At 42.5% G+C, this 21,593-nt stretch overlaps 1 protein-coding gene across 1 annotated transcript in view; it reads right to left on the reverse strand.

Moving 5' to 3' along the window:
• The window catches only part of mtm1 (myotubularin 1), a 39,775-nt gene that overhangs the window by 8,141 nt on the left and 10,041 nt on the right, over nt 1–21,593 (reverse strand). Inside the window, exons 2-11 of the mRNA XM_083640379.1 lie at nt 20,320–20,400; nt 13,829–13,901; nt 12,385–12,479; nt 11,220–11,330; nt 9,925–10,026; nt 9,223–9,306; nt 7,656–7,805; nt 4,161–4,346; nt 3,257–3,439; nt 621–776 (exon numbers count right to left, since the gene is read on the reverse strand). Of these exons, the coding sequence (XP_083496505.1) occupies nt 621–776; nt 3,257–3,439; nt 4,161–4,346; nt 7,656–7,805; nt 9,223–9,306; nt 9,925–10,026; nt 11,220–11,330; nt 12,385–12,479; nt 13,829–13,901; nt 20,320–20,376 (1,197 nt within the window). The 5' untranslated portion in view covers nt 20,377–20,400. The remainder of the gene's footprint in view (nt 1–620; nt 777–3,256; nt 3,440–4,160; nt 4,347–7,655; nt 7,806–9,222; nt 9,307–9,924; nt 10,027–11,219; nt 11,331–12,384; nt 12,480–13,828; nt 13,902–20,319; nt 20,401–21,593) is intronic.

Genomic DNA, 21,593 nt, shown 5'->3' on the forward strand with positions numbered 1-21,593 from the left:
TTGTGACATGTTTACTCTTTGCTTGCTTCATATCGTCATCTTGTGACATGTTTACTCTTTGCTTGGTTCATATCATCATCTTGTGACATGTTTACTCTTTGCTTGCTTCATATCGTCATCTTGTGACATGTTTACTCTTTGCTTGCTTCATATCGTCATCTTGTGACATGTTTACTCTTTGCTCGCTTCATATCGTCATCTTGTGACATGTTTACTCTTTGCTCGCTTCATATCGTCATCTTGTGACATGTTTACTCTTTGCTTGCTTCATATCGTCATCTTGTGACATGTTTACTCTTTGCTTGGTTCATATCATCATCTTGTGACATGTTTACTCTTTGCTTGGTTCATATCATCATCTTGTGACATGTTTACTCTTTGCTTGCTTCATATTGTGATCTTGTGACATGTTTACTCTTTGCTTGCTTCATATCGTCATCTTGTGACATGTTTACTCTTTGCTTGGTTCATATCGTCATCTTGTGACATGTTTACTATTTGCTTGGTTCATATCGTCATCTTGTGACATGTTTACTCTTTGCTTGCTTCATATCGTCATCTTGTGACATGTTTACTCTTTGCTTGCTTCATATTGTCATCCTGCGTGTGCTGCGACTGACCTGGAATCCTCTGAGAGTGCGGTAGTGGCTGTCCAGCATCAGCATGGCCAGAGAGGTGAGCTGGGCGGTGCGGTCCCAGCCGTCACTACAGTGAACCACCACCGAGTTCCCACTGGACACTTTGTCTGCTACCTGGATGGCTCCAGACAACACCAGCTACATACACACACACACACACACACACACACACACACACACACACACACACAATCACATCATGTAGAGGTGCTAGGCTCTGAACACCAGGCTTGCAATGCTGTTATATTATAATTAACTTTAGTTACTTATCGATAAAACATTTTTTTATATAGCATCAAATCACAACAAGATTTATCTCAAGGCGCTTTAGAAATAGAGCAGGTAGAAGACCAGGCACTTTATATTTTAGAGTAGACCCAACAATTGAAACACTTCTCACATGCACCAGCTATTTTACTGCACAGGTCATGTGACAATTGAAACAATTTCCCAACCAGAGCAGCCCTTAGTGATGGCAGCAGGGAAAGACCCTTTTAACAGGGAAGAAGCCTTGAGCAAACTTGGCTCTTACTTACTGTTATAGTGCATTTTTAGAATAAGATTATCCACCTTATTTTTGAATGCCCCACTGTAAAAATAATTATGGGTACAAGGTCCGGTTTGACGTGACTTATTGTTGCAGCTTGCCATTTCCTTTGTTATACTCTTTGGCTGCAGACCCGAATTATAAACCGGAAACCGGAGTACGTTAAAAAAGTTATAACTATAGTCACATTATAAACAACTAACCAACGCTGGGGCTCCGTATGGAAACAGTGTTACTCGAAATGGTCAAAAGTTAAATCAATTTGGTCATTCAGCGGCGTTTTACTGCCATGTAAAGTAACTATTACGCTGGCATTAGCCACAGTAGCCAACTACCCATAATGCATTACGTTATCCCAGCACCCAAATGACATTTAATGCATAAAATAAAGCTGAAAACGAAAACCAGATTTCTAAATAGCTGTTATTTTTGATAAACTGAGCACACAAGGGTACCGTAATTTAAATGGTTACTTTGACCGTCTTATAAAAGTGACATATTAACCCTTACAGCTGTAGAGCAGAATGGCTCTGCTGTAAAACCCTCATAGACGTTTTTTTTGTGTGAAGTTAAAACCGTCTATTACACCGGAAGAAGCAACCATAGGCATCATGGCAGCTAGTAGAAATAAGGTGGATAAGGTAAGATCAGTTTTTTCACATAGCAGATTTGTCATTAGAAAGATAAGTATACACAAGCAACTGCTTTTGCATTACTTTATGTGCTGAATCCTGAGGACATAAATACATGACTGAAATGAGAGCTCATAGAGCCATAATACATGAAATAAATATGATACTGTACACTTAGAGATTAATTTACAAGATACACACATACACACACACTCCCTTACCTTAATATGTTCACACACACTCGCTTACCTTAATATGTTCTCACACACATACCCTTACCTTAATATGTTCTCACACACACACACACACACACACACACACTTACCTTAACTCATTGAGTGCCAGCCACTTTTGGAGAACGGACGCTCCCAGTGCCAGAGTTTCAGAGCGTTTTCAGTGATTTCTCGAGGCCCACAGAATATTGTGTGATATTACTATGTAAACACCGAACACGCAAAAAGAACAAGGAGACTCTATTGTATCATCAGCAAAAAAAAGTTTATTGATACCATTTTCCGTTCTTTAGTTATCAGCCGGAGAAGATAGGTCAAAAACAGCAAAAATATGCTTTTCTATCAGGAAGCTGAGATATTCACCCTTTTGTGAAATGCAGCATTTCAAGCACATTCACTGACTCTAGATAATATCTTCTGATGATGTGACCTGGTTTAGTTCTGTGGTGCATGCGTGCTCCACCCCCCTCTCCCCCTCTCTCCCCCCCTGAGCTGGAAACTCCTCCCCACACGCACAAAGTCTATTTTCGGAGCCGCTTTTTGCGCCGCGCGGCTCCTGGCAGCTCACAGCAGCAACGAGGAAATGCCTAACGCTACTGCAGGTAAGGGTTGGCCCTTCGGCGTTGGGTGCTGCCTTTCTGGTGGGTAATCGTGTGAAGAAACTATGCAGACAGACAGACAGACAGGCAGAGGAGCTCAGTTGTGTGCGCGGATTGATTGCTGTTGGCAAGCAGCCCAGAGCCATCTACATGATGGCTCTGCGCTGCAGCATGAGCGCGGTTTGTCTTTGATCACGGCTTTGTCAGGCTGTATTCCTGACATTTCTGTCATCTGGAGAGCACTGTCGCCACCTAATGGCTCGGTAAAATAGGTTATAGACATTCAACATGTCCCAGAATTTTACAGGACATAGATCTGGCTTCGATGGACATCCCCCCGTCAAAAAACGCAATTGACGACAATCGTCGTCTTTGGCACTCTACGTCAGTATTTGAATTGACGACAGCTGTCGTCATTGGCACTCAATGAGTTAATATGTTCTAGACACACTCCCTTACATGTTCTACACACACTCCCTTACCTTAATATGTTCTACACACATACCCTTACCTTAATATGTTCTCACACACACACACACACACACCTTTACCTTGATATGTTCTACACACACACCCTTACCTATATGTTCTACACACACACCCTTACCTTAATATGTTCTAGCCAGTGTGTAGACTCCAGGCTGGAAAGCCAATGGGATTCCTCCACATTGGGGTAGACAATGTCTTTGAGCTTCTTGAGGGATTCCCTCATAACATGGATGTTGTGGATATCCAGGAAGACCAGCTCTGCATTCTGGTACTCATCCCCCTCATAGCCTCCTCCCGTGGCCTGGGGAGTGCAAAGATCCAAAGAAGAACAGTCGAGGGTGAGGTTGCATCTAACCTTGGCTTTTCTATTCTAAAACTGTAACAGTTTCTTGCACAACTGAATCAGAATCAGAATCAGGTTTATTGCCACAATATGCAAGCATTACATACGAGGAATTTGTCTTAGTGTCAGTATGCAGCGTAGTGGTCATATCAATATTTAGAGATAAAGAAATAGGAAAAATATCCAAAGACAATCACAACATTGCAAGTGCAGAGTAGTGCTGTAGTTCCACCATCAGTTTCAGTTTTGTGTTTGTTTATTTATAGTGCAACATCACCCCAAGGGCTCCGTGTACACTTAACAGAATAAAAGCATTTTCAGCAAATCGCTCTATGCTTGCAGCCTACGCAGAGAGTGATACTGTAGTGGTGTAGTTAGGAAGAAAGTGTATCAAGCTTGGCCCAGCACTCCAGATGTATAATAAAAAGCTAGTCCGTAATAGACATGATAGACAGATGTTTCATCCAATCACCTGCCAGGTATTTTTTTGAAAGTTCCTGCCCTTTGAATCGGTTTCCCCAGCGACTCGTTCCCAGATGGTGATACGAAAACAAACCATCCGGCAGCGTCAGGTTCCAGTTTAGGAGCCGTACAAACATTCAACCAAACAAATGATCTCACTTGTCGTCTTGTAACTATCTCACTCTTTGACCCCAAGAGTAAATCCTCTCCTCCTGACCTTGTTGGCCACGGCGTTGACGTTGGGCCGGGCATCGAAAATGGTGAGCTTGGTGGTGCCGTTCGCCTCCCGAACCAGGTCCAGGTATCGCTCGTCGTCCTTGTTCCGTTTACCGGACATACCAACTAGCGGCTGGCTGCAGCGGGCGATCACTGCCTGGTTCTCCCTGTGGATCCACGATAGCACCTTAGAGAGAGAGAGAGAGGGGGGGGGGGGGTCAGATCGATCAGTACCTGAGGATGGATGAGCGCAGTGGGAAAGAGGTGCAATTACTGAAACTAGAACGACCGCAACGCGGACTTATGCCTCCGCCATTACCGTAAATTCCGGACTATAAGGCGCACCGGTCTATAAGCCGCACCTTCAAAGGTGACTATTTTTTTCTTATATAAGCCGCACCGGTCTATAAGCCGCGGGTGTTTTGATGTTTAATTACCATATGTAAGGCTTCGTGCACAGAGGGGATTGTCGGGAAAGAGATGGCTGTTTGGGGAAGCTCCCATTTATTAACATTTCAACAAAACAAAAGTCAGGTCACTAATCCCCAGACAAAATCACACATTGTGGTATTTTTTGTTTTTTTTACAGTGCACACAGTGTCCGCGGTGTGGTGAAAAGAGGGCAAGAGAGGAAATTAAAACAGAAGTGGATTTATAGTTAGAAAGAGTGCTAAAGAAGAGAGAATTCCGTTTTTTATTTTTTTATTTTAGTTACTCACAGTACTATTGACCAGTCCAACTCAAAAGATATTCGGCAGTTTCACTTTGAGCTCTTGTTCCGCCGCTGTCCATCAATGGTTATGACGAGTCTCGCTGGGTACAGTACGCCAAAGCGATATCCATTGACTCGATGATGCTGTTGTATGTTGCGCGTTTCTGTTGCACCAACGCGGAGAGGTCCTGCCGGACGAAAAAGCGCGTACCCTCCCAGGTGAGGGGCTTCTTCCCCGCAGCCTGGAGGATGAGTTGACGGTCGGGCCAGCGGAGTAGGCAGATGAAGATGGCCCTCGGTGGCAGGCCGGGGTCTGGACGTGGCCGAGGCGCCCGGTGTGCCCTGTCCACCTCTGGTGGTTTCTCGCCTTCCTTCAGGTCCAGGATGTAACACAGGATTTTGCCACGAAAGCGTCCATGTCACCAATCTCAGCTCCCTCTTTTACATTGATCAGGCGAATGTTATTTCTTTTACTCCTGCTGATTAAGTCATCAACCTGCGTGTGCAGCGTTTCGATGTTTTTGCATTTTATCCACTTTCGGACTCACTGTGTTGTTTTTGTCCTCCAGTGCGCTGATGCGCTTTTCCGCATTATAAACTCTGTTCACGGTTGCCTTAGTTTCTTTAGTGAGTGGATGGACTTCTGCACGTTTTCAAACTTGTTTTCAAGCTGCTCAAAACCTCTGAGCGATGTCGGACTTAATCGATAGTGTTTCACGGAGTAAAAGTTTAGCCCAAGCCGTGTATCTCCAGCCTCCAGCAGGTGAGTCATTTCCTCATACATGGCGTGATTGCTTCGTCTTTTTCTTTCTGCTTACCTGTGTTGTGTTATGTTATGTTATGTTATGTTGTTAAAAGAGGGCAAGAGAGGAAATTAAAACAAGTGGATTTATAGTTAGAAAGAGTGCTAAAAAAGAGAGATTTTTTTTTTTTTTGGAAAAAATCCATAGATAAGCCGCACCGTTATATAAGCCGCAGGGGCCAAAAAAGGCCAAAAAACGGGAAAAAAGCCGCGGCTTATAGTCCGGAATTTACGGTAGTTCATTCTTGAGTCCAAGTGGATGTTGGAGCCAAATAGGAAGAAATTGCATCAAGGCGTTTCCGTGCAGAATTGGATATTTGAGCCAAATGTGAAGAAATTTAGTGAATGTGTTACTGAGATATGGCGTTACCGAGCTTGAAAATGGCATTTGTTAGGTCACTGTGACCTTGACCTTTGACCTTTGATAACCAAAATGGAATCAGTTCATCCTTGAGCCTAAGTGAATGTTTAAGGCGAATCTGATGAAATTCCGTCCAGGCGTTCCTCAGATATCGCGTTAACAAGCTTGAAAATGGCGTTTGAGAGGTCACAGTGACCTTGACCTTTGACCACCAAAATCTAAACAGATCATCCTTGAGCCTAAGTGAATGTTTAAGGCGAATCTGATGAAATTTCGTCAAGTTGTTCCTTAGATATCGCGTTAACAAGCTTGAAAATGGCGTGTGAGAGGTCACAGTGACCTTGACCTTTGACCTTGGACCACCAAAATCTAATCAGATCATCCTTGGGCCTAAGTGAATGTTTAAGGCGAATCTGATGAAATTTCGTCAAGTTGTTCCTCAGATATCGCGTTAACAAGCTTGAAAATGGCGTTCGAGAGGTCACAGTGACCTTGACCTTTGACCTTGGACCACCAAAATCTAATCAGATCATCCCTGGGCCTAAGTGAATGTTTAAGGCGAATCTGATGAAATTTCGTCAAGTTGTTCCTCAGATATCGCGTTAACAAGCTTGAAAATGGCGTTCGAGAGGTCACAGTGACCTTGACCTTTGACCTTGGCCCACCAAAATCTAATCAAATCATCCTTGGGCCTAAGTGAATGTTTAAGGCGAATCTGATGAAATTCCATCAAGGCGTTCCTCAGATATGGCGTTAACAAACATCCGTACGGACGGCCGGCCGTACGTACGTACGTACGTACGGACGGACAACCCGGATCCATAATGCCTTCGGCCTGGCTTCGCCGGCGGAGGCATAATTATGTTAGATTATATAATGTATGGCTCATCTGTTCTAATATAATAGATATATGGAGGAACTACCAGGTAGTAGGGGTGGGGCAGGGTTTCCGTTATCCGGTAATTGCCGGACTTTTACCGTTATAATTAATCCAAGTCCGACAAATTAAAATCTGCCGGTCACTAAATCCGGTGAAAATAATCCTCTCGACTCAGCACAATTTGAGTTGTATTAAAATAGGCTCAAATTACATTTCCACACAGCTCCTCCTATTAAATAGCCTAAATTAATATTTGTATGTGTAGGTTATAGTTCAATGATGTTCATCATGTCTTCATTTATACATAGACGTTTGTATTTTCTTGTGTTGCTGAAAAGCAACTGGTTGACACGTCATACCCAGCTGTCAGTGCAACTGCTTCTGAAGAAGACGAGAGTTGACTCGTCGAAACTGTCAAGGTAAATAAATAACATCTATAAACCTATGTCTGAACACAAGAAAACACAAACGTCTATGTGTAGGTTATAGTGTAGGCTACTGTATGTATGATGAACGAAACAACAAAACATAGCCTAATTCACATTTAGGATGCACGCACAGCAGCTCTTAACAGGTGGAGTAAGTGTGGCTATTCCGCGCCTGCATATCGGCATGCAGAGAGAGAGAGAGAGAGATGAAAGGAGAAAGAGAGAGAGAGCTACACCCTTCCACAACGTTTCATGAAAATCGGCCCGGTACTTTTTCCGTAATCCTGCTAACAGACGGACAAACAAAACTCACCGGTATGCGTCCTCTCGACCTGAAGGTGGCAACTCTCCGGAGGTCCTCCTCTGTGGCTTTGAAGGGCACAGCCAATATAGTGGGGTAGGTGTCGCACAACTCGTAGGTCTTATTGATGAACGTGATGCGCCACTTGTCATTGGGTAAACCCTGGAGAAGCCAATGACAATCATCAGCTACTGATTGAACCTCCTGCATTATCTACTCTATTCACCTTATTCTTTGCCCACACATGGACGCTTCCGCATTACGTCATTTTGTAATAGTATTTCCGTTTTGACTTGCCAAAAACTCCGCAGGCAAGATGGCTGCGCACACTCCGCTCTGAAGTGGCAAAATTACTCCCCCATAAACTAACATATCTTGGCCAATACGTATGTAACATACAAAATAAAACAACCCGTAATATCTTAATTTTATGTAGAATGCAGAGGACATGTAACTGTTTAGTTAAACTTGCATTCCAGGAATATTGTGCTCTTAAGATGACGTTAGTGGAGTGGACGTTAGGTTCCGCACCTATGTTAGGTTGCGTAACCTATGTGCGATTTGAAATAAAGCATCCGAGATAGAAACGTTATGAATATAGCCACGTTATAAACAACAAACTAACGCTGGTGATCCGTATGGAATCAGTGTTACTCAAAATGGTTAACGGTTATATCAATTTGGTCATTCAGTGGCATTTTACTGCCATATAACATAACTAACTAGTGGCTAATATTATTAGCCACTAGTGGCCTTCGCAACTAGCACTGAACCGGAAGAACAAATACGTTTGCGTTGAACGCGGAAGAGAGAAAAAGTGGGCGTGGTGAATAAGGTGAATAGAGCCAACGTAACCGCCTACTTCCTGCTTCAGCTACAAACCAGCTGTGAAAAAATAAATATGAATGGTGCCATGACATCCACATGTAAATTCTGTCAATATATAAAAAAAAAAGACTTGCAAAGTTAACTTTTAAATTGGTAAACATCTGTGTGTACCTCATGGCACAATTCAAACGGGATCCAAAAATTATTGTCTCTCGCAATTCACCACCATTCCTATTTCTTTCACGGCTGGTTCGCATAGGGCCCGACCGGAAGGGGAGGGACTTTGGCTCTCTATTGCGCATGGATATATTTTAAATATATCCACGCGCAATTATTACAAAATTTTTGTAATAAGTCAGCACGTACAATTTTCCAATATGATTCATGCCCAATACAACAGTGTGTCGATTCTGGTCCCTTAAGTACGCCTCGTGACAGATGAGCTTTATACCAAAACCACGATATGTACACCAAGTTTCATGCAAACACACCTTGAGTTATGCCTATGGCCATTATTTGATAGGCCTTTGATTGTCCAATTGACATTATGGCCCTTCAAAGATGATGTTTATTGGGATCTTTTTGTTGTTTTTTGTTGTATACAAACCAATAAGCTGTATTAGGCTTTTGCGTTTGTTTTCATAGAGCCAAATAGGTGAAACTTGTCATGAATTCCATGTTGGTTAATTCTTCCAGTGGTCCCAAGGGAGGGAGAGACCCCACATACCACCTTCCTCCTCCTCCTGCTCACCTGCCGTCTGAACTCCTCCATGGGTTTGTAGACGTTCCAGCCGTGCTCTTCATACTTCTCCTGAGTCAGATAGGCAAACAGAGGCTAGGTGGTGGTGGTGGTGTGTGGAGAGGGGGGGGGGAAGGAGAGACAGAAGTGTTAAATCCTTGAAACCTGAAAGGACAATTTTGGTATTTTTCAACCTGGACCCTATTTCCATAACTTTTTATGTCTGAGTAACTAAAATTAGCATTTTTTTTAATTATTATTATTTAATCATTCGATCACTGGTGGTTCAGATTCAAACCAATAGATTGGAGTGTGGCAAGATGGATTTGTCGTGTGATTGTGATCTCATGATCTCACATGATTCCAGCTGCCTCACAAGGTTAGACGGAAGTATTTCAAACAGCCAAAATTAAAGCTGTGAAGAGGAACAAGAAGGTTTCGGGCTTCACCAAGGTGAGAAAACTGTGTGTGTGTGTGTGTGAGTGTGTGTGTGTGTGTGTGTGTGTGTGTGTGTGTGTGTGTGTGTGTGTGTGTGTGTGTCTGCGCGCGCGTGTGCGTGCGTGAGATATTCATCCATCAACACCAGTGTTAGCTCTCAGTAAAGGGAGGGGGGGGCATCACCACTGTGAAAAATACCACTGTGGTATCTCAGTATTTTCATATTTGCCATACAAGTGAAAGCCACATCAGATGAGGTGAGCAGCTGGCGCTTACCAGACTATGTGAGAGGGGAAAGGCATATCTGAAGAGGATCTCGAAGATATCTCGTCTGCTGTGGCCCTCCTGCTTCAAGGCAAACCTCAGGTTCCTCATGTCCTAATATGACAAACATCACCATCAGTTACACCCAAACACAGTTATTCTTGTTCTTCTCAAGAACAAGTTCTCTCTTCTGAGTACTCATGCATTCACTCATTCAAATGATAACTGAAGTCCATATTTTCTGCAGAATTGAGATCCAATAAGGATGAAAAACATCAATCACTTTAAACAAAGGAGAAAACAACCCAATTTCACAGGGTGATAGCAATTGCATATTGGGGGCATTAAAGGAATAGTTTGGATTTTTCTTTTGATTGATTGATTTTTGTTGTTGTATGAAATAGAAATAGAGACCGGCCGCATCAGAGCGCTCTGCTGAGTGGTGCTGCAGCACATGACTACAGTGCAGATTCCAACTAAAAACAGGGTATAAATTGTGGAGACTTGGATTATGCCAGGTGAGCAGTATGGAAGCATTTTATGTCCCCCCAGCCCCCCTTTAAAGTTGTTTTCTTTATGTTCTTGCTCGTGACACTGTTCACACTCATCTCCACTCGCCTGATGTGGCCGGTCTCCATTTCTCCAAACTGGGAGCGCTCCGGCTGCATTCTACTGCATGTACAGTAGTACACTGACTGTTGGCAAGTACCTCATACAACCCCACATGAAAATAATTCAAACTATCCCTTTAACACGCCCTCTTTAGAAATAAGTCCCTCTGAACTGTTGCCAAAAAACAAACTCTGAAGAATGGAAATCTCCCTCTCCACCCTCTTTCCAATTGTGGTTGACGGACATGACCTCTGTTATACGTATGGAGAGACTTAGGTTCCTGAGAACCAATACACTTAGAAGGTTTGTGACTATCTGGGACCCGTTTTTGGTCTACCTCAACGAGGCTAGGGGTGACGGGTGACTCGCCCGGCTGGCTTCTCATAGACCCCTTGAGTGAAATCCCAAGTATATCGTTTACAAGAACATAAGCACCTTAGGTGGCTGGCGGCACCACTTTGTAATGTTGATTATGTTTTGTTTTGTTTTGCCTTTCCTTTCTTTCCCATGTCTGAGCCTGTTTGTCTGTTTTGTCTTGTTTGTGTTCTATAAAAATTTAAAATATGGGGGAGGGGAAAAAAAGAAAGAAAAAAAAATCCCTCTGATCTTTCCCTCTTCATCCCTTTAGTTATCCCTTCAATGAGAGTAATTCACTTTTTTGTCCTGTCAGTATTTTGAACCTACAACACACAGACCTTGCAGGTGATGTCGAGGCCGTAGGAGTTTTCTCCTCTGCTAGACGCTCCACCCATCTTCTCCACCCGACTGATGGCACCCAGAGGTACGTTCAGCATCACCGCCGAATCCTAACACACGCACACGCACGCGCGCGCGCGCACACACACACACACACACACACACACACACACACACACACACACACACACACACACACACACACACACACACACACACACACACACACACACACACACACACAGCTTAAATTATGACAAAATCAAATGTCACATTCTCACACACAATATGACAATATATTTATACACTTGGTTGATGATGTCGATTAATGGCCATTATGTTGGTGTCTGCCATGTTGTTGGTTTCCAGCTAATTGTGCAGTCAGTATTGTACATTTATATAGTATATTCTGCTAAGTGTTTTTATTGTAACCAATATGCCAGCTAGACCATAGCCCCCAGTGTGTCTATGTGATTAGACCACTAATAACTAACAACACACTTACAAAAATAGGCTTGTAAATGCTAAATATGATATAAGTGTTTATTTTCTTTCCTAAAAGTAATCTTCAGTCAAATTGGCATATTGCGCTTGAACCCTACTTGCAGATATGTTATTATTGTGATTGATCTGTTTTTATTAGGGGCCGCCCAGAGGCCTCTCACAAAGTGACTTCAACAAAGTCAGGGTATCTTTGAGCTAGCTGGCTTCACTAAACCTAACACTGACGATCCTGATAACCACCATCACATAGCTGGTTGTCAAATGGCTCTATTAACCCAGGATTTACCTATCCAGCTATGAGTGCGTTCACATGAACGAGGCAGGGTTTGTAACAAATATTATACTAGGTTATACAATAGTGTGCAAAATCATTTTGGGGATATTGGGGAAATAATTTAAATTTTAAAATGTTAGGCCGCACAAAAAACTAAATCATTACATGTTATATAAGGCACTACCTCAGTAATAACAGATTAAAGTGAGGATCAAACCATTCTGTCACTCATGTCCCCAGTATGCATGTCTTTGGTGTGTGTGAGGTTGTCAGATATGTTATTTTGCCCAACTGCTAGTTGGCTGTGATGGCTTCCATCTGTTGAAAACACACAGACACACCCAATCTTTCCCCATGTCCCCACATGTTAATGTAACGTGACATACAGCCTCTGTGCTCTTGAAGTAGAGTCTGAAGTTGGTGATGACCACTTTGCCTTTCAGAGCTCCACTGAACGGACAGACGTAGATGATGTCCTTATCTGGAAACACAGAAACAAAGGCAGACTGTGACTTTTATTCCCTTCATTTCTTACCCATCCTCCTTACCCGCTTACTCCATTATACTCTACGTTAGAGACGGAGACGGACAGAGCCTTCTGTCCGTACTCTGCGTTCATTTCGCGTGTTTTCTGTCCGTCATCTGAAAGCTTACCGATACGCATGAAACGCAGCAAAACCACATACACACTCATACATTTGACTCTCAATCTATAAATAACTATCCACGGCAACACAGTGTTGAATCTATAAATAACTATCCACGGCAACACGGTGTTGAATCTATAAATAACTATCCACGGCAACACGGTGTTGAATCTATAAATAACTATCCACGGCAACACAGTGTTGAATCTATAAATAACTATCCACGGCAACACAGTGTTGAATCTATAAATAACTATCCACGGCAACACAGTGTTGAATCTATAAATAACTATCCACGGCAACACAGTGTTGAATCTATAAATAACTATCCACGGCAACACAGTGTGGAATCTATAAATAACTATCCACGGCAACAGTATTGAATCTATAAATAACTATCCACGGCAACACGGTGTTGAATCTATAAATAACTATCCACGGCAACACGGTGTTGAATCTATAAATAACTATCCACGGCAACACAGTGTTGAATCTATAAATAACTATCCACGGCAACACAGTGTTGAATCTATAAATAACTATCCACGGCAACACAGTGTTGAATCTATAAATAACTATCCACGGCAACACGGTGTTGAATCTATAAATAACTATCCACGGCAACACGGTGTTGAATCTATAAATAACTATCCACGGCAACACAGTGTTAAATCTATAAATAACTATCCACGGCAACACAGTGTTGAATCTATAAATAACTATCCACGGCAACACAGTGTTGAATCTATAAATAACTATCCACGGTAACACACTGTTCACTAAGAGAGAAAACAAAAAAAGGAAATGAAAAGGAGAAGAAGAGGCAATGAGAGTGATGCGGTGGTGAGGAAATAGTAGGGCCGTCCCCTAATAGTCGAACATAAAGGTTTACAAATCTGCAAACAACTTTAAAGATTTGCTCAATTTACCTCCTAACATGCTCACCTGACCAGGAGGATCAAAAGAGGACTGTGTTGGTGTGCATCAGGTATATACAGTTTGTCAACACGGTTACAGTTTAGTTGAAAAGTAATTGTTACAAGGTGAATCAAATTAAGCGGGTGCTGAATCTATTCACGACTGGCACACGGCCCAAAAGAATGAAGTTGGCTAAAAAAGTCGGTCTCCACAACAATAAAACAGATGAGCAAAGCTGACATTTATTGACATGACAAACACTCACCGATAACTCTCTCCTCTCCTGGCAGCAGAGGCACATCAGCTAACAGCTCCATCTTCAGAGATTCTCTGGATGTCTACACACACACACACACACACACACACACACACACACACACACACACACACACGAGAATGTGTGTCATTGCGGTGCAGGTGGACTGACCAGACCTATAAGCATGTTGGTACATAGTTGTTAAACCATTTGCAGAAAAACAAACCTTGTATTTGCTCAAACACAACCTTTTCCAATAATTTGCTAAGTACTGGCAGAATGCTGATAGGCCTGCTGCTGGGGCCACACAGAAAGTAGATTTTGTGTCTTTAGGTAGCGGAATAATCTTTCCTTCCTTCCACAATTTTGGACACACACCACTAATCAAGACATTTATTAAAAATATGACAGGTTTGGAAACATGTACAGCAGAAATTCTCAACAACTTGCTATCAAGGTGGTCAGTGTCAGCAGACCCACCAACAGGCAGAGAGCTCAACAACATGTCCACCATCCCAACATCAGCCTGGTGAAAATTCAAAAGTACACATCTTCTCATTCATGGTGTATTTTTCATTAAGCACGTCAGAGTTGGAATTGACAGTACTATCCAAGTTTGGAGACCTGGTTGACTCCACCACGAAACCTGTTTCTATCATGTCTGTATATTGAAAAGCCATCGATATCGATCTCTGGGTTTTCAAAGGAACTGTCCAGATGAGTTTCAGACACTGCAAGAATATCGACTTTGTTTGAATATATATATAAACGCTTAATGTAATATATAATGTACGGTAATAGTGAATAGCAGTAATAATAAATAACAGCACAATAGTAAAGTTATAGTATAATAACGGTAATATTATTACTCTTACTATAAACTCAACTACTATATAACCAAGGGAAAACGCTGTGAATTAGTTAGTCAGGGTAAATTATATACAACATCATCAATACATATCATAATATATATTAATATAATAATATATATATATATAATATTGATGTGCACTTTTAGGAGTATCAAACAGGCGTTGTTAATTCATTTTAAGAATGGCGTTTATCTGTTTTTGCAAATGAGCTCTTCACCATTATGTAATACATAATATAATATCATAGTAGTACAACATATAATATAGTGTCTATATTTAATGTATAATGTCGACCTACCCCCTGATGTACACAGCACAGACTTCCAAACATGATCAAACCTCTCAAGTTGGTCTATGCTCCTGATACACAGCCCCTTATCCTGCGTTCTCTGGTGCACCTTTGGTTTGATGAAAACAGTCCAAGTGGACAGAATCTTACCTTGCTTCAAGTAGCCTTGCAAAGTAAAGACACTGGAGCACTCTTTCCCGTCTGGACGTTTATTAAGGAGCCGACTGACAGTCAAGTATGTTGATATTGTGATCAGGTCTGCAGATAAAGTGGGATCCGTTGTTGTCTGTCATGAACTCTGAACCTTTGTTATGACAGAGGCACTAAGAGTCAACTAGATGATGTATTCTGCTCACCTTTACGCTGTGACCCCACTGATGACATTGATGCTTATATTGACTCTTCTGTACTACAATCTGTAGATAAAGGTTGGATCTATCTATTCCTTCACAACGTTGTAGCCGTCATAGATTGCGTTGCATAGTTGATTGCTCTACTGTTGACAAGATGTGATATCGTAAGTCGCTTTGGATAAAAGCGTCTGCCAAATGACGTAATGTAATGGATCACTGAGCAAGAAGAGGAGTTTTTGACCACTAAACCTCCTGTTTGCCCAGTGTTCTATGGCCGACCAAAGATCCACTAATCTGTGGCGGAGCCTCCTCTTAGGCCTAATCTGTCTGGAAATGTCTCATTGAACCCTTGTCCCAATATATTGATTTTTTCATGAAGAAATTGTTACCAGCCCTGCCATCCTATTTCAATTCCAAGTTGCATTTTGGCTAATCTAGAATGTACAGAGCCTTTATACTAATATACCCCACACAAGGGGTTTAGAGCAGTGGTTCTCAAATGGGGGTCCGCGGACCCCCAGGGGTCCGTGGCACTTTGCCAGGGGGTCCGCGAAAAGTTTTCAAGTTAATTTTTTTTTTTTTTTTTTTTTTTTTTTTTTATAATTAAAAAAAAAATGCTACATGTTACTTATTCCTTCTCAAACTACTTCCTACATGGTGCTAGTCTATCAAAATATCTTGGCTGTCATTGATTGTGTTGCATAGTGGTTTTCTGGACTGTTGACAAATTGTGATATTGTAAGTCACTTTGGACAAAACAAAAGCGTCTGCTAAATGACGTAATGTAAATGTAATGTAATAAAAAATATATATACCGTAAATTCCGGACTATAAGACGCACCGGTGTATAAGCCGCGGGACCAAAATTGACTATTTTTTTCTTCTATAAGCCGCACCGGACTATAAGCCGCGGGTGTTTTGATGTTTAATTACCATATGAAAGGGTTCGTGCACAGAGAGGAATGTCGGGAAAGCGATGGCTGTTTGGGGAAGCTCCCATTTATTAACATTTCAACAAAACAAAAGTCAGGTCACTAATCCCCAGACAAAATCACACAACAATAGGCTATATGTGCAGCAAACCTGTAACCAGAGAAGTCAAGTCACTAATGCTCGTCTTCCTCTTCTTCCTGCGTACTGAAACCACCAAAGTCCTCATCTTCAGTGTCGGAAACGAACAGGTTCAGGGTGGCTTCGTCAACCACTCTCCTCTCTCCTTCATTGTCACTCAAAACCAACGAACTCCTCTTCATCTATAGCTGTGTTTCCATTACAGTTTTTCGCAAAAGAATTGCGATATTTCTACAACTTCGACAATGTACAATTGCGACTTGTAGGCGTTTCCATTGAAGTTGCGTTTGAGTGATTCCCCGTTGCAGCAGCTGCCACAGTGATTACGCACGGGGATCTGCCCCATATCCCGTCCCCTGCATGCTCAAATCCAACCAATGGTCAATGGAAATCCCAACATGAAGTTACAATGCATATAAACGAGCCTGATTATCAATTCAAAAGAAAATGAGTCGCAAAATGTTGCTGGCTGCGTGAATGCAGTCAGCGCGACAGGCAGAGGAAAAAAGGTAGCCTAATAGCCTACAACTGGTCCGATTTAGAGATGGAGGGGGGAAAAGGCTGATTTGGTTCTATAATTGCACCTGAAACGTGTGCAATGTATTAGCCTACTCACAGTCACTGTATTCACTTCAGACAGCACCACCGCACCAGTGTGTGCTTTTCATCCTCTCATCTCGCCGCTGTGCCAAATGCGCGCACACAGGCAGCCTGCTGTCACCATGGACCGATTTCTGCCATTAAACATTATCTAATTTGCCCGGCTACGCTTTTGCACAACACTCGTCTTTCTGCTAGGTAGCGTTGCTTCAAAGTTTTCCACTTGCTGCGGAGGTTTTGACACGGCTATCGAACCTTACTTACCAAACTTATTTTCCGCTCCTTTTCCAAGGGATAATATGGGTCACATGACGTGCAAATGCGAAAAATGTGTTTCCATTACACTTTTGCGATAAACTGCTATATCGACACGTCTGAAAAACCACCTCATGATCATCTACTGCTCGTTCTCATGCTGTCGAGAACGAGCAAAGCTTTTTTTTGGTGAAAGAATCCTCCAGGGCGCTTCTTGTTAACAGTCCGAGTGAGTGGCAGGTCGAACGTCAAAGGCACTTCATCCATATTTATGATCTGCTCCGGTTCGATGGAATATTCCTTGATCTTCCTTTGTGTGAATTCGCCGAAGTTTGTGATTTTCTCCTGGTAGTCGGGGGAGGGAGTTGATGGGCTTGTGGCCGTTTGCTTACCGTAATTACCATATGTAAGTGGTCACGCACAGAGGGGATTGTCGGGAAAGAGATGGCTGTTTGAGGAAGCTCCCATTTACCGTATTACCGTAACATTTCAACAAAACAACATAACACAACACCACCGTTGTTTATTTTTACAGTGCACACAGTGTCCGCGGTGTGGTGAAAAGAGGGCAAGAGAGGAAATTAAAACAGAAGTGGATTTATAGTTAGAAAGAGTGCTAAAAAAGAGAGATTTTTTTTTTTTTTTCTGAAAAAATCCATAGATAAGACGCACCGTTATATAAGCCGCAGGGGCCAAAAAACGGGAAAAAAGCCGCGGCTTATAGTCCGGAATTTACGGTATATATTTTTTTTTTGCAAAATCTTCATAGTTCAATGAAAATAGTTTATGCTTTAAATCTAAAATGGTTCATGGATTACATTCTAATAACAAACCTATCAAATTAAAAGTCAAGCACGTTACCGTGGAAACAATTAAGCTTAGCCCAAAATCACAAATCAGAATGAGGGGGTCCCCGGTATATTTTCTATCTTGTAAGGGGTCCTTGGCTGAAAAATATTTGAGAACCTCTGGTTTAGAGGCTCTAGCTCACCATCTTGAGAAGCATCCTGAAGGTATTCTTCCACCCAATGAATTTTTACTCTAACAGAAATGGCCATAAAAAAATAACTATTTTCAATATGCAGGTGTTTACTATATTCAATCACAGGGCACAGCGATGGGTTTTGCACCTAATTATGCCAACGTCTTCATGGGCCATTGGGAAGAAAGGTTTATCAATAACCCCATCACTAAACCATTCTATTCTAAAATCTACCTTTACCATAACCGTAGATATATAGATGATATTGTGGTCACTGGAACCCTTCTGAAGATGAGTTTGCTTCTTTTATGCAGTATGTGAATGACACAGACAGTAGTCTCACTTTCACAGAGGAACAAAGCCTCACAAGTAGGCCTAGTCATTTTTGGGATTTATCAATATCCAGAAATAGTGATAACAGTTTAGAGACGACTTATCTAACGCAAGCCTTTGAGCTGCAATACACTACTGCATTCCAACAGCAGTCATCCAGCAACAACTAAAACAACATATTCAAGTGGGTCAATTCCTCAGATTAAGGTGCAACTGCAGCAGCCCTGATATGAGGATTTCAACCTCAAATCTAAGGAGATGAAAGAACGTTTCTTAGAAAGAGGCTACAGCACAGCTGTTACTTACTGACCAGGCACTTAACCGAGCCGAACATACAGACCGTGCTTCTCTCCTGTCCAAAAATACCAGAGAGAAGACCCCTCCACGTATTTGTTTCTCTACTGAACACAACCCCTCTGCTGGCCAGGTGAAGAATATCATTTTTAAACACTGGGGCATGTCCTCAAAAGTGAATCATCACTTAAAGATATCACCTCCAATCTTCCTCTGGTATCTTTCAGAAGACCACATGATGCAAAATCAAAGATAGTGTTATGCATAGCTAGCTATATGCCCCCCACTGCAGCCCCCAGCACTTGGTTACCGGGGCCCCCTGCTGGTTTCTATTCTTGTGGCCATTGTACTCATTGCTCCAACAACACACACAAGGCCAGGTTCTTCATTCACCCTCTCAATGGTACCAAATATAAAAATAAAATAATTCATCAATTGTAACTCCACCCACGTCATCTATATGTTGAAATGCCCCTGTGGCTTAATTTACGTGGGTCCGACCAAGCGAACACAAAACCGCCATATGCAATACAAATATGGATTATGCTATGGCACGTCACTATTCTGAAGATAAGCATGGTTCGGTTTCCTCCCTCAAATGTATAGGATTGAAGCCACACTGTAGGGGTGGGATCGAACAGGTGAAGCCACGCCCTAGGGGTGAAGCCACGCCCTAGGGGTGGCGACATGATTAAGAAATTGCTGCGCAGGGAAGCCTTTTGGATCTTCACCCTCAATGCAGCATCTTCTGGGGGAGTGAATGACCAAACAAGTCTTTCTTGCTTCCTCTGATTTCTCTCTCATTCCTTTCTCTGTCTGGTTTTAATATCTACGACATGCAAACATTTGTAAATAATGATGTTCGGAACAACTAGGTACAGCAAATCCTTTGTGCCTACGGCAACTAGAGCACTAAACAAGAGATAAGTGGCTGGGGTACTCTAATCTCAACTGTGTATACCGTTTAATTAGATTGCTTGTTTAATTAGATTGTTTTTTTTTTTACTAAGTTCACAGTCCCAAAAAATTTGCAGTTCAGTTCATGAGCAGTTAATTTCTTATTTTTTGTTTCATCATTTAGTGCATGAGCGTCAAGTCAGCCAGAATGTAAAAGTAGGTCTTCCGCTTTAGGGCTTTCAAAATAAAACTCTCATGATAATGTTAGCCTGAATATTAATTTTGAGTAGTAATCTTGCAGACACACTCAATATGTAATCTTAACATCATTTTTTATACAAGATTTGCTGTTTCGTTCATTGTAATACTCTTTTTTTTCTCCAAAGGTGAGAATTTGAAAACCTTTATTCTGAAAGTAAATTCTCCATTGCTAGTCTGGGTAAACTGTTGCTGTCTTGACGCAGCCCAAAAACAGGCTCACTGCTGTGTGTCAGTCAGCTTGTGTATATACACTGGAGCTGTGTGTGTCCAGGGGGTTGGAGTTATACACTTACACTGGAGCTGTGTGTGTCCAGGGGGTTGGAGTTGTAGACGGGGATTGGTGAGGCCATCGCTTAGGGAGGGGCTTCCACAGGCTGAGAGAGAGAGAGAGAGAGAGAGAGGGGGGAGTATTGTATTAAAATGTTGATTTTGTTGATGAATTATTTCCGTCAACAACATTTTTTCATTGGCGAAAAACTAGATACTTTCCCCCCCCCAACATTTTATTTTGTTTTTATAGAATAATACACAAACAAGAAAAACCAAATTACATACATCATTAAAATTGTAATTCAACATTACAACATGATGCTACCAGCCACATAAGGTGCTTGTGCTTGTAAAAGATATTTTGCGCGTGGGATCCCACGCAAGGGGTCCATGAAAGACCAAATGGGCGAGCCATCCCTCACCTCTGACCTCAGTCACTTGTCATTCTTTCTTAACCTCATCAAAGTAGGCCAAGAACGGGTCCCAGACAGCCGAGAACCTTCTAAGTGAGTTGGTTCTCAGGGACCTGAGTCTAAAAAACGAGACAATACTTAAATCAAACTCTTTGACCAATCACAGTAGCAAAGCAGAATGACGTAATCTGGGGACAATCATGGCGGCGATCACTTCCCAGTGATTAACCGGACGCCGGACGGTTTGCCAGAATCACTCTGGTGGTGCCAACCGAAAGTCCTCCTCCATGGCTTCTCCCAACTCCTCTCACACTTGCTCACACTTGCTTGGCCTTTGCCACGGCTGAGGCTGCTCTCCTTCTGGCCTGTCGGTACCTTGGAACTGATCCCTGACTCTCCTGACGGCCGACACACAGCCTGGAAGGCCTCCTTCTTCAGTCGGGACAGCTTCCATGACCACCAGCATGTTCCAGGGTTGCCGCAGCTTGAAATCACAGCTCCCAGTCGCAGCTTCAGTAATAAAAGCTTTGAACACCGACCACTCTGGTTCATTGTCCCCAGCCTCCACAGGATGCCAGACAAGCTCCACCAGAGAGGTAGGAGTTGAAGGTCTCCCGGACAGGGCCTCCACCAGACGTTCCCACTTCACCCGCAGTACACGTTTGGGCTTCTTAATTCTGTCCAGAGGTTTCACCTACCACCTGACCAAGCTCCTCACCAGGTGGCAATCAGTTGACAGCTCTGCCCCCTGTCTTCACCAGTGTCCAAGACACGCAGCCTCAGGTCAGACCACACGATAAGTGATAATCACACCATCGACACCAAGTTCATAAATGCTGCAATACTGAAAATGCAAAGGCTTCCATCAATGGGCTATCGGCTCA

The sequence above is a fragment of the Poromitra crassiceps genome (genome assembly GCF_964638095.1).
Source record: "Poromitra crassiceps genome assembly, chromosome: 7".
Lineage (NCBI taxonomy): Eukaryota > Metazoa > Chordata > Actinopteri > Beryciformes > Melamphaidae > Poromitra > Poromitra crassiceps.